This window comes from Fragaria vesca, linkage group LG2 (assembly GCF_000184155.1).
Source record: "Fragaria vesca subsp. vesca linkage group LG2, FraVesHawaii_1.0, whole genome shotgun sequence".
Classification (NCBI taxonomy): Eukaryota; Viridiplantae; Streptophyta; class Magnoliopsida; order Rosales; family Rosaceae; genus Fragaria; species Fragaria vesca.
The window spans coordinates 30958946-30968774 of record NC_020492.1 but is presented as its reverse complement, the minus strand read 5'-3'; the positions used below and the strand labels follow the sequence as shown (position 1 = coordinate 30968774).

General features: G+C 37.8%; 2 protein-coding genes across 2 annotated transcripts; one reads left to right on the top strand and one right to left on the bottom strand.

Moving 5' to 3' along the window:
* The first annotated feature begins 1897 nt into the window (after window positions 1-1897).
* LOC101290840 (pentatricopeptide repeat-containing protein At4g21300-like) lies at window positions 1898-5327 on the top strand. Its single transcript, XM_004293112.1, has 4 exons — window positions 1898-4133; window positions 4572-4613; window positions 5007-5073; window positions 5213-5327. The coding sequence occupies exons 1-4, from the start codon at window positions 1898-1900 to the stop codon at window positions 5325-5327; spliced, it is 2460 nt and encodes an 819-aa protein (XP_004293160.1).
* Window positions 5328-6252: 925 nt separating this feature from the next.
* On the bottom strand, window positions 6253-8825 carry LOC101312895 (glucan endo-1,3-beta-glucosidase-like). The gene is made up of 2 exons (XM_004291712.1): window positions 8684-8825; window positions 6253-8311 (listed from the first exon to the last, which is right to left on the bottom strand). Exons 1-2 carry the CDS (start codon window positions 8772-8774, stop codon window positions 7362-7364), a joined length of 1041 nt encoding a protein of 346 aa, XP_004291760.1. The 5' UTR covers window positions 8775-8825; the 3' UTR covers window positions 6253-7361.
* Window positions 8826-9829: the final 1004 nt, after the last annotated feature.

Here is a 9829-nt window from a genome sequence, read left to right as displayed (position 1 = left end):
TTGACCAACTTTTTGATTACATTTTTCAACTTAACCATTCAGTTTTTAGGTCTCAATATATAGATCACTTATGAAAAATTTCATCTAAATTGGTGATCATGAAGGTACTCAAAACAACGATTTGCATGAACAGTTCAAATTTGACAGATTTGATACGTCCATTGACTTAAGCTAGTCCGAAACCTTAACAATCACCACTTTGGATGAAATTTTGCCCAAGTGATCTACTCATATAAACCTATAAAGTGAACGGTTAAGATTGAAAAATGCAATCAAAAAGTTGGATCCCTCATATATGTCAAAAAAAGAAATCCCTTAATGGAAGGGCCTTGTATATATACATGTACATACACATAAGGAGTCAATACCTGTAGCACAAGCAACAACAGTGAGGGCATAGATAAACTTTGGTTGTTAAAATCACCGATCATGGGTAGGCATATAAATCTAACCAACAAGTCTCTTCTCGTTGATCATGAGAAAAGAGATCAACTTACAAAATTTCTTCAAATTTTGAGGTTAAGTCCTCAAAATTTGAATTATAAGAATCTTCATTTAGAAACTTTTTTTTTCTTTTCGAATACAAGGGCTAAACGGTAGCCGTCACGCCATAACCATTAATGAAACCTCAGAATACAAGAGGGGGGCGGGGAACGTTGTGCCTAAACCCTATACTGTAAGAACACCCTAAATTAACATTAGACATGTCTACAAAATCTATGCATTCTAACAAGCAACATTTAACGAATAGTGCATCATTAGCTACTCTATTTGCATCATCATCAAGAAACTTAGCATGACTAGTTTCTAAAATTCTTGTTGCATTATTTATGAGGTGTATAAAATCTGTAGCCTTTAGACTTTTCACAATATCCCACAACTGGTGTATAGCAGTTTTTCATCCCACCTCGTTACTCTATCTTGGTTTGGAGAATACTATTTGATCGGCTCCCAAAGCCTAAAGGAGGTTTAGAAGAAAATAGCTCGGCAGATGATTCATGACACTATTATGAATGGCATATGACCAATAGGATGACAATAAATGTGGTTAGAAGAACTATGTCTGAGATTGTGAGGGGGTCTATTGAGAAACATGAGGATGCAATAAATTACATGGCTGCTATAGCTGAGAAATTTGAGGACAGTGAGAAGGTTGAAGGTGCTAGGCTGAGCAAGGAGTTCCACAAACTTCAGTATGATGGAGCTGGGAGTGTGAGGGAGCATATTATGCATAAAGTAATACTCCTAAATGGCAAGCTCAGGGATTTAAGGATGGGAGTTTCAGATGCACAATTGGTGCATGAAGCTTTAGATTCACTCCCAAACACATTTAGAAGATTATTTAATTCTAAAATCTAAAATCTCTAAACCCTAAACCCTCTACCTTCTGACTTTCCCTAGAACCCATTTCCTTCTAAAATCTCCAAAATCAAATCTTACGGACCCATTTTCTCTTCTAGTTTGAACATGGAAAACTTAAAATTTGATTATAGGTATCACATTGATCATTCTATAAGAGTTTGGAGACTATTGATGTGATTATATGCTGACAAAAAATATTTTTAATGGGCCACATGCGGGACACGTCAGCAAACAGACAATGCGGCGAAAGAAAATAGCCTCCGGCCTTTCATCAGGAACGAAAATAAAGTTTTGGTACTACGTGTGGGGCACTTTAACGGTGCGTGTCACAAAAGTTTAAAGACCGGTGCTACTAAAACTTCATAAATTCCATTTCAAATATAAAAAAATACAAAAGGAAAATGTGTCGTCCTGAATCCCTTTCTCTCTTTTTCATTCTTCACAATCATACGACTCGTTCTCTCAATCTCTCACTTGCTCGTGCACCCCAGTGCTTCCTAGGTTTTGTTCTCCTTTGATCTCCGAACATGGTAGTATGTATCGGTTTGGATCAGGAGCTGCTAACAGAAGCCAGATTAGAGCTTTCTCCAGATCAATTACCAAACACCCACCACTTCCTTCCAAGTTGGCTTCCTTCTTGGACAAGTGCTCAGACGCTTTCTCACTTAGAAAACTCCATGCTCGTATTCTTGCTCTAGGCCTCGCCAACCATACCCTTCTCAACTGCTATCACAAGCAGTCAGAATCCACATGGAACTCAATCCTTGTTGGGTATTACAGAGCTGGTCATTTCGCGCAAGTCCTAACAAGGTACATTCATTTGAGGCGGCAATGGAGCATTGGGTTGGACAGTGCAGCCATTACGTTTGCTTGTAAGAGCTGTATTGAGTTGAATCATCTCGAATTGGGTCGAGGAATTCATGCGGATGCAGTCAAGTTTGGGTTGAATGGAAATGGATTTGTGGGTTCGTCGCTTATTGGGTTCTACGGTAAATGTGGAAGCATGGGCGATGCGCGTAAGGTGTTTGATGAAATTACTCACCCGGATGTTGTTGTGTATACTTCCATTATTACAGGGTACGCTCACATTGGTCATTTTCGGGCTTACGAGGCTTTCGGGATTGCTGTCCGAATGCAGAGGAAAGGTTTGCTTCCTAATAGGGTCACCCTGGTGAGCTTACTTCAGGCAGCTTCACAGTTGGACACACTGAAAGAAGGTCGGTCTGTCCATGGTTATGCTATTAGAAGAGGAATTGGTGGTTTTGATGAAGTTTTCGAGACAAGTCTCATGGACATGTATAACAAGTGTGGGGCACCTAAAATAGCAGCCTGCATTTTTGGCAAAATGAAGAAAAAGACAATTGGTTTGTGGAATGTGATGATCGCAGGTTATCTTAGATCGGAGCTGCCCTTGCAAGCTTTCCGGTGTTTCTGTCAAGTGATGCAAGAAAAATATGTTCCGGATTTGATAACTTTCTCCAATGGGATTTTGTCTTGTGCTCACTTGAGTTATTTGCCTGAGGGAAAGAGTATCCATGGTCACATAATTCGTGTTGGTGTTAAACTTGATGTAGTAGCAACCACTTCTCTGGTCGATCTGTACTCCAAATGCTACAAGTTGATCCAAGCCAGGACATTATTTGATAGAATGGAGAAAAAAGATGCTATCTTTTACGATGTGATGATGAATGGTTATCTGCACAATTATTTTGCCAGTGAAGCTACGCACATTTTTCTGGAAATGGTTCAAGAGGGAATTCAACCAAACCTAGGTTCCATTTTGACTTTACTTTCTGCAACTTCGGAACTGAAAGACTTTAGAAATGGCAAGTGCATTCATGGATATGTATTGAGATATGGATTTGATTTGAACGTTGAAATTGCCAATCAAATGATCTACATGTACTCAAAATTTGGATTAATAGTGTGCGCGAGAAAAGTCTTTAACAAGATAAGATATAGAGACTTGGTCTCATGGACTTCAATGATGATGGGTTATGTTCATCATGGGCATGCTGATGAAGCTATAATATTGTTCCAATTAATGCAAAGGGAGCAGGTGGAAGATGATACTGTCACGCTGTTAACTTTGCTTCAGGCACTTCCTCAGCTTGGATGTCTGAATTTAGTGAAGGAAGTCCATTGTCACTATTATAGAGTTAATATAGACAGTGAGATATCTCTCACCAATTCTTTGGTAACTACTTATTCCAAGTGTGGGAAGTTAAATATGGCTGCAAATCTTTTTGATCATGCAGTTAAACGGTGTCCGACTTCATGGAATGCAATGATACATGCATATGGGATGCATGGAAAATGTACGGAGGCCCTCATGGTTTTTGAACAGATGAAAAGCAATAAAGTTGAGCCTGATGGGTTTACCTTTACATCAATACTTACTGCTTGTAGCCATTCTGGCATGGTAAATGAGGGACTTCAAGTCTTCAAGTCGATGGTTGAGGAGTTCTCTATAATCCCTTGTGAAGAGCACTATGGTTGCATGGTAGATTTATTAAGCCGAGCAGGATTGCTTGAAGAAGCATATAATCTGGTTAAATCCCTGCCATCAAGGCTCGGTGATTCTACACTAGGCACCTTGCTTGCTGCTTGTAAGTTACATGGAAATACAGAGATGGGGGAGAATATAGGAAGGCGTCTCTTGGATTTAGAACCCAAGAATTCTAGTGCATTTGCCATGGTTTCAAGTTTATATGCAGAAGGTGGAAAGTGGGGTGAAGTGGTCAAAATAAGAGCCAGAGAAAAAGGGAGAGGTTTAAAAAGAACTCCAGGGTATAGTCTGATACAAGTAGATTAAAGTGAAATGTGGGGGTGAAGTAGTCAGAAATTCAGAATAAGGGACACAGAAAAAGGGAGAGGTGTAAGAACTCCAGGTTCTGATAAGGTGTTTGAAATCTTTCTCCTAAAGTAATTCACTTTAAGTTGAATAGGAGTTTTCAATTTGTTGTTGGCAAGCCCATATTGCACAGTTGCATACTAATTCATTGGCAGTTTGGTCTAGTTACATACTTATATCATAATTATATGACTGATCAACTCGGTACATTTTACTGTAGTATCAACAGTGTTTCTCTTTTTCTCTCATACATTTGATACTCACTTCATATAATTTCTCCAGATGGACTACATTAATACTTCACATACAAACTTTATGGGTGCTAGATAATCTGGTTGCAAGTGCATTGCAACAGGTAAAGACCTCTCGGATTCCCTTGCCTATTTCCAGGCAAAAGGTATATAGGTATGTTGTTCTGAAGGTCGACAAGATGTTGTATAATTCCTTAATGATCTTAGCTAATCTTATTTTCTTATGCCTTTTTTCTTTTTCAATTATATTTGTGTAGAATTTAATATGGCACAAGCATCTTCTGAAAGAACTTCGAATCTGGAACAATTCTTGCTAGAGAAGTGAACGGAATTTGCCTGACCAGGTATGTTGAAGTTGTCCTTTTGCTGGAGTACATTAATGTGGTTTCATTAGAAACGAATTCTTATAAATCTGGACACTATGTAGTTGTATTCTTGCAGTTACAGCTAAAGGATAAATAGCACAATCGTATAATATTGTATCATTTTAAGCTAGTCTTAGTATGTTTATGATATTTTCTCTTCAAAATAACTGTCAGGGTATTTGGCCTCTGTAGGTAGTGATGGAGTGCTAGAAGGCCCTCAAATATATTCAACCTATGTGCGGTAAGAGGCACCACAACTGATCAATATAGTCACAAATTCAGCAGGAAGTTCAAATTTATTAACAAAGATCAAATTCAATATGGAATGATTATGATGAGAGTTTTATTTAATGATTAACAAAGGCATTTGCTGAATATAGATCACGCGCTTTACAGGCTGATGAGCCACTCTATAGGGATGTTCCTGGTTCTGGGGGTCTTGTTTTAAGTGCTGGAGAACTGAAAAAGCTTCGCTTAAAGCAAGAAGGAGGATGAAGCGTCTGGCAATTGAAACAAGAATTAAGAGCTTTGAAGCTGGGTGGATTACCAAATTTAAGGACACCACAAGAGTGTTGAAATAGTGAGTAATAGGTTGTTGGATGTGGAGAAGGGAGTGAAACTTCTTAATGAACAGCTTACAGTAAGGAGGCTTGCAGAAACAGCAGAACCTACTCCAAATGAATCATGAGATGCTCGGTGAGTCATCAATTTGTTATTAAAGTTCACATGTAAAGCAAGTGCAGCTTTTATTAGTGTTGAATGATGCTATTATGCTAATGCTATGATGCAGTGTTAATCCTAGTTTTATTTGTGGCAATGTGATGCTGATAGCATTTAATCTTGTTATTCACCATTGTGACTTGAATTGATCACCTTGTAGATTATGGCTGTAGCAGCCTTGTCCTTTGATCCTGTTGTATCCTTATTTGACATTGACAATTATATACAATCATGTCCACCATGTAAAGATTTTATCAGGAATTAGAGCGCGGCATCATTATCATAATGGTGTCTCTATATTTTAGTGCTGTTGCACTTTTTGTGAGAATAAGATTGGGGGAAACAAGATCCACCAGTTCCTAAAATCGTAGTTAATTTCAGCAATAGTAGCCCTAACCATAGCTTGCTGAACAAGTCTTGGTAAGTTTTGAATCTCTCCCAGTTTGAACATGACTGCAGTTGGTACTTTTTCTTGTTTTTGATTGATGATGTTTACTTGATGCTTTGCTACATTTAATTCTTTTTTCTTTTTCTTTTTTTTTATTGTTTTGGAACTTTTAGTACTGTCATGACTGAAGTTTGAGATTGTTCCTGCAAGTGCGGCTGCCTATTTGAGTTTGTCTGGTATAAATTTGGATTCTTTTAAGTCATTATGATATTGAAGTTCTGATCTTTGTCAGTTGAATTGACTTGTTCATGTTTACTTTATTTCTTATTATAATGATCATATAGATTATGTAGTAATACAGTACCGTTTTAGTTAAGTTAAATTTTCTTTTTTGAAAGGATATAGAGCCTCTGAGATCTCAAGATAAATTTTATTCACACACCTCTAACTACTAGATATACATCTCTTTTTTATATATAAATTATATAAGACTTTGTGCGTACGTAAAATTACCAAAAAAGATATTTATATCAAAAATACAGAAATCTAAGTTGAAATATTACATCCCGCTTAAGATTTTTTTTCCTCCTCTATAAGAACAACTTAAGTGAAGATGCGAAACCCTAATGTTTGGTCTTCAGTGCTCACACTTGCATTTGGTACTGTAACTCGATTGCATGAGAACTTAGGGATCTCTTACCTTAGACCAAGAATACTGCCTACAAGTTCTTTCATTGCATATCGATGTATATAAGTCTACTCTAGATTAAGAAAAAATTGTTTATAATTGAATGTCATAGATATCTCATTAGATTTTTCTATACAATATATAAATTGTAAATGTTGAAATGAGGGGCAAATCACTTTTCACGCTAGGTCGTCTAGAAACATTCAAGTTTGAACACAACTAGCTAGTCCTTTTGATATAAAACAACAATCTCTTGAAATGTTTTGACAGTTCATGCATCTTGTCATAAACTGTGTTACTGTATTCTTGATAAATGATTCAATAATTACTTTTGTAAACCCCCGGGCTTAACTAGCAGATTTAGAAAAGAGTTGAGTATTTCGTGAATAAATTGTGTATTGTCAATGAGGGTAGTTTATGAAGTCTGGGGATGTGCTTGTAGTAAAATGTTAAAACAACAAAGCTAATAGGTGGTGTATTAAGTATGGACGTGATTTCGTATACCTTCTCATAAAGTTGACATACAGTAAAAGATGCAAAGTAAAATAATGGACGTGATTTCGTATACTATAATCATTCATGCAGTTGTGTGAAGCTGGAATGGTTATAGAAGCCTGGGATTTTCTTGCTCAGTTGTGTGAGGTTATCTATCCTTATTGTATTGTATTCGTTTCACAAGAATACATGGGCGCAAGGCACTCTTATTTAACTAAAACATGTTTGTGAGGCAGCACTAGCCAAAGGTGAGTTGGTACTTGGGCTGTTTGTTAGGGGAGAAGATACCAAAATGTTTCTCAACTTCTGCACCATCCTTCAAGTTTTCATCAAACATGGCAAACAGGTAAGTTTCGATAGCTCCATTTGGTCTCTTCGGAGTCCCGGTCTTCACATGATTGATCAAATTGCTGTAGTAAGTTCCTGCATTACCATTAGTTGCAGCATCACTACCTTCAGATGGCCAACCGCTCTCGGATACAACTATCACCATATTGGGAGCCCCTGCTTTTTCAAGAGCAGAGTAATGAGTGTCCAAGATAGCATCAAAGATGTTCTGGTACCCATTACTACCATCCTGTACTACTACCCCTGGTGAAGTGAACAAGGCATATTCTAGTTTTATGTTAGCAGGGTCACCAATATAGGCGAAGTAGGGGTATATATTGACAAGAAGTGGTGCTCCATTGTTGCCCAAAAAGGTGATTATTGGGGTAATGAATGAATTCGCAGCACTGCTGAATGCCCCGTCTGAAGGAGGGAAGCTAGGGTCCAAAAGGGTTGTATCTATTGCTGTTGACACTTTGATTTGGCCTTGTAGATTAGCGGCTGTTACTGCATTCTGAATATTTTGTATGGCAGGCAGAAGATATTGAGCTTCTGCAGCATCAGGGTGTACTTCATTTCCAACGGCAATGTACTTGAACTTGACGTCAGCCGAGTAGGGTTGCACATTTTTCTGGACCCAATCTGTAGCTGCTGCAGCATCAGTAAGCGCTTGCAGGTTGTTGTTGAGGATGGTGACCATGAGTTCTATGTTGGAACCTCTAAGGGCTTCCAAGGTTGCTTGGTTTGGCTCATAAATCCTCATCCTTCCAATTCCATTGCTTTTGTACAAATCAATAACCTCTGTATCAGAAGGTAAATTGTCGCCGTTCCGTCCATAGCAGACACCCGCAGATTGTCCACCTGAAATAAGCATGTAACAGAACTGATGAGTAGAAAATCACTCTGAGACTCATCAGTTGATGAAAAACTATGTATGAAAAGAGTTCAAGAGTGCAAGACAGTATGAAAAGTTCCTTGGCATCACGTTAGAAAGAGACAAAGGAAGTGTTCAAATCACCCGCATACCATCTAGTGGAACATAAATACTTAACAAACCACAAATCTCTGCTTAATTTGGTAACATGGTTATAAGAGATAACAATGGCTACATGCAATTATGATATAGTTATGGAAAATCTCATAACTACTGAATATTCCCTATGCCATATGTTACACTATATCCATCAAAACCATTGTCTGATGCAATACAAGATCGAAAAGAGAAAGACAGACCTGTTATCTGTAGAGCCGGCATAAACAGAACAAGGAGCAGCAATATGGGAGCCATGAAGGTATTTTGAAGTGTTGTGTAGGAAAAATCCATGAGGAAGAGGAAACAAAACTAACAAACTGATCTGTATAACTTGCTACATCGAGTCTAAGATCCCTGCACACCATTATATAGTATTCTATAGTAGTATAGCTAGAGAAAGCCCCAAGTACTCATTACCCGTCAATCACTCCAAGGATTAGTAATATTATGGGACTAATGGATTGTCTGCATTTGCGTTTTCGTTGTTGAAAAGTCATAACAATTAGGTTCATGTCCATTGCAGTAGGCTCAGACTGAAGCAAATAGTCCAGAACAGCAGGAAGCCAATGTGTTTGCTAGTCCAAGATTGATCCACGTCTGTAAATTCAACTGAATTGAAGGACCCGTTTCTCTCTGCAAGTTTTAGTCTTGACCCAGCCAGTTTTAATCTCTGGCTTCCAATTTTCCACAAGGTCTAGCAGCAGTAGCGTATGTATCTTGAAGTGCTTAATGGGTTTGAAATTTGGCTGAGGCGGCTAGTAATTATTAACTGCTTCAACTATGAGCTCCTATTTTGAACTTTCCTGTTTGACAGATACACATACAAACACCTCATTTCAAGTCAATAGAGTCGTTTTAGTTAGATTGCCTCTTTTCATACTCCATTTTAGAATTTAATAAAACTTGGAAGAGGGGCTGCAAACTTCAAGAGTTATTGAAACTTACATATTGCAAATTCTTGAGCGGAATGCATAACTTCATTGACTAAAAAACACATGTTGAACCTTAGCAAAGCCAATTGCAAGAGAACTTCAAGATCTTCAACTAAAAAACACATCTAACTTACATGTTGCATATTGTCTCTGCTTAATGAGAACATGTCTCTGCTTAATGAGAACAAAATGTAAGAGGATTAGAGGAGATAGAGAAACATTTTGGCCTCTTCATCCCAAATAAACAGCTCAAGTACAGTATAAGATTCAACTAGAGGAGTTAAAAGGGAGGCTCAGACCCATTGTGGCGTTCACCTATTATTTCTGCATATGTCAAATGTTTAATGGTTCAGAACTTCAGATTTCTGATACTATGTTTTGAATTGATGGATCATGGGCTATTACAATAAGAAT

Bases quoted from the DNA above. Each gene is read 5' to 3' on its own strand.
- LOC101290840 (XM_004293112.1), top strand. From the start codon at position 1,898: ATGTATCGGTTTGGATCAGGAGCTGCTAACAGAAGCCAGATTAGAGCT. The intron at 4,134-4,571 runs GTTTAAAAAGAA...GCATTGCAACAG, and splicing joins AGCCAGAGAAAAAGGGAGAG to GTAAAGACCTCTCGGATTCC. The intron at 5,074-5,212 runs GTAAGAGGCACC...TGCTGAATATAG, and splicing joins ATATATTCAACCTATGTGCG to ATCACGCGCTTTACAGGCTG.
- LOC101312895 (XM_004291712.1), bottom strand. From the start codon at position 8,774: ATGGATTTTTCCTACACAACACTTCAAAATACCTTCATGGCTCCCATA. The intron at 8,312-8,683 runs GTCTGTCTTTCT...TGCTTATTTCAG, and splicing joins GCCGGCTCTACAGATAACAG to GTGGACAATCTGCGGGTGTC.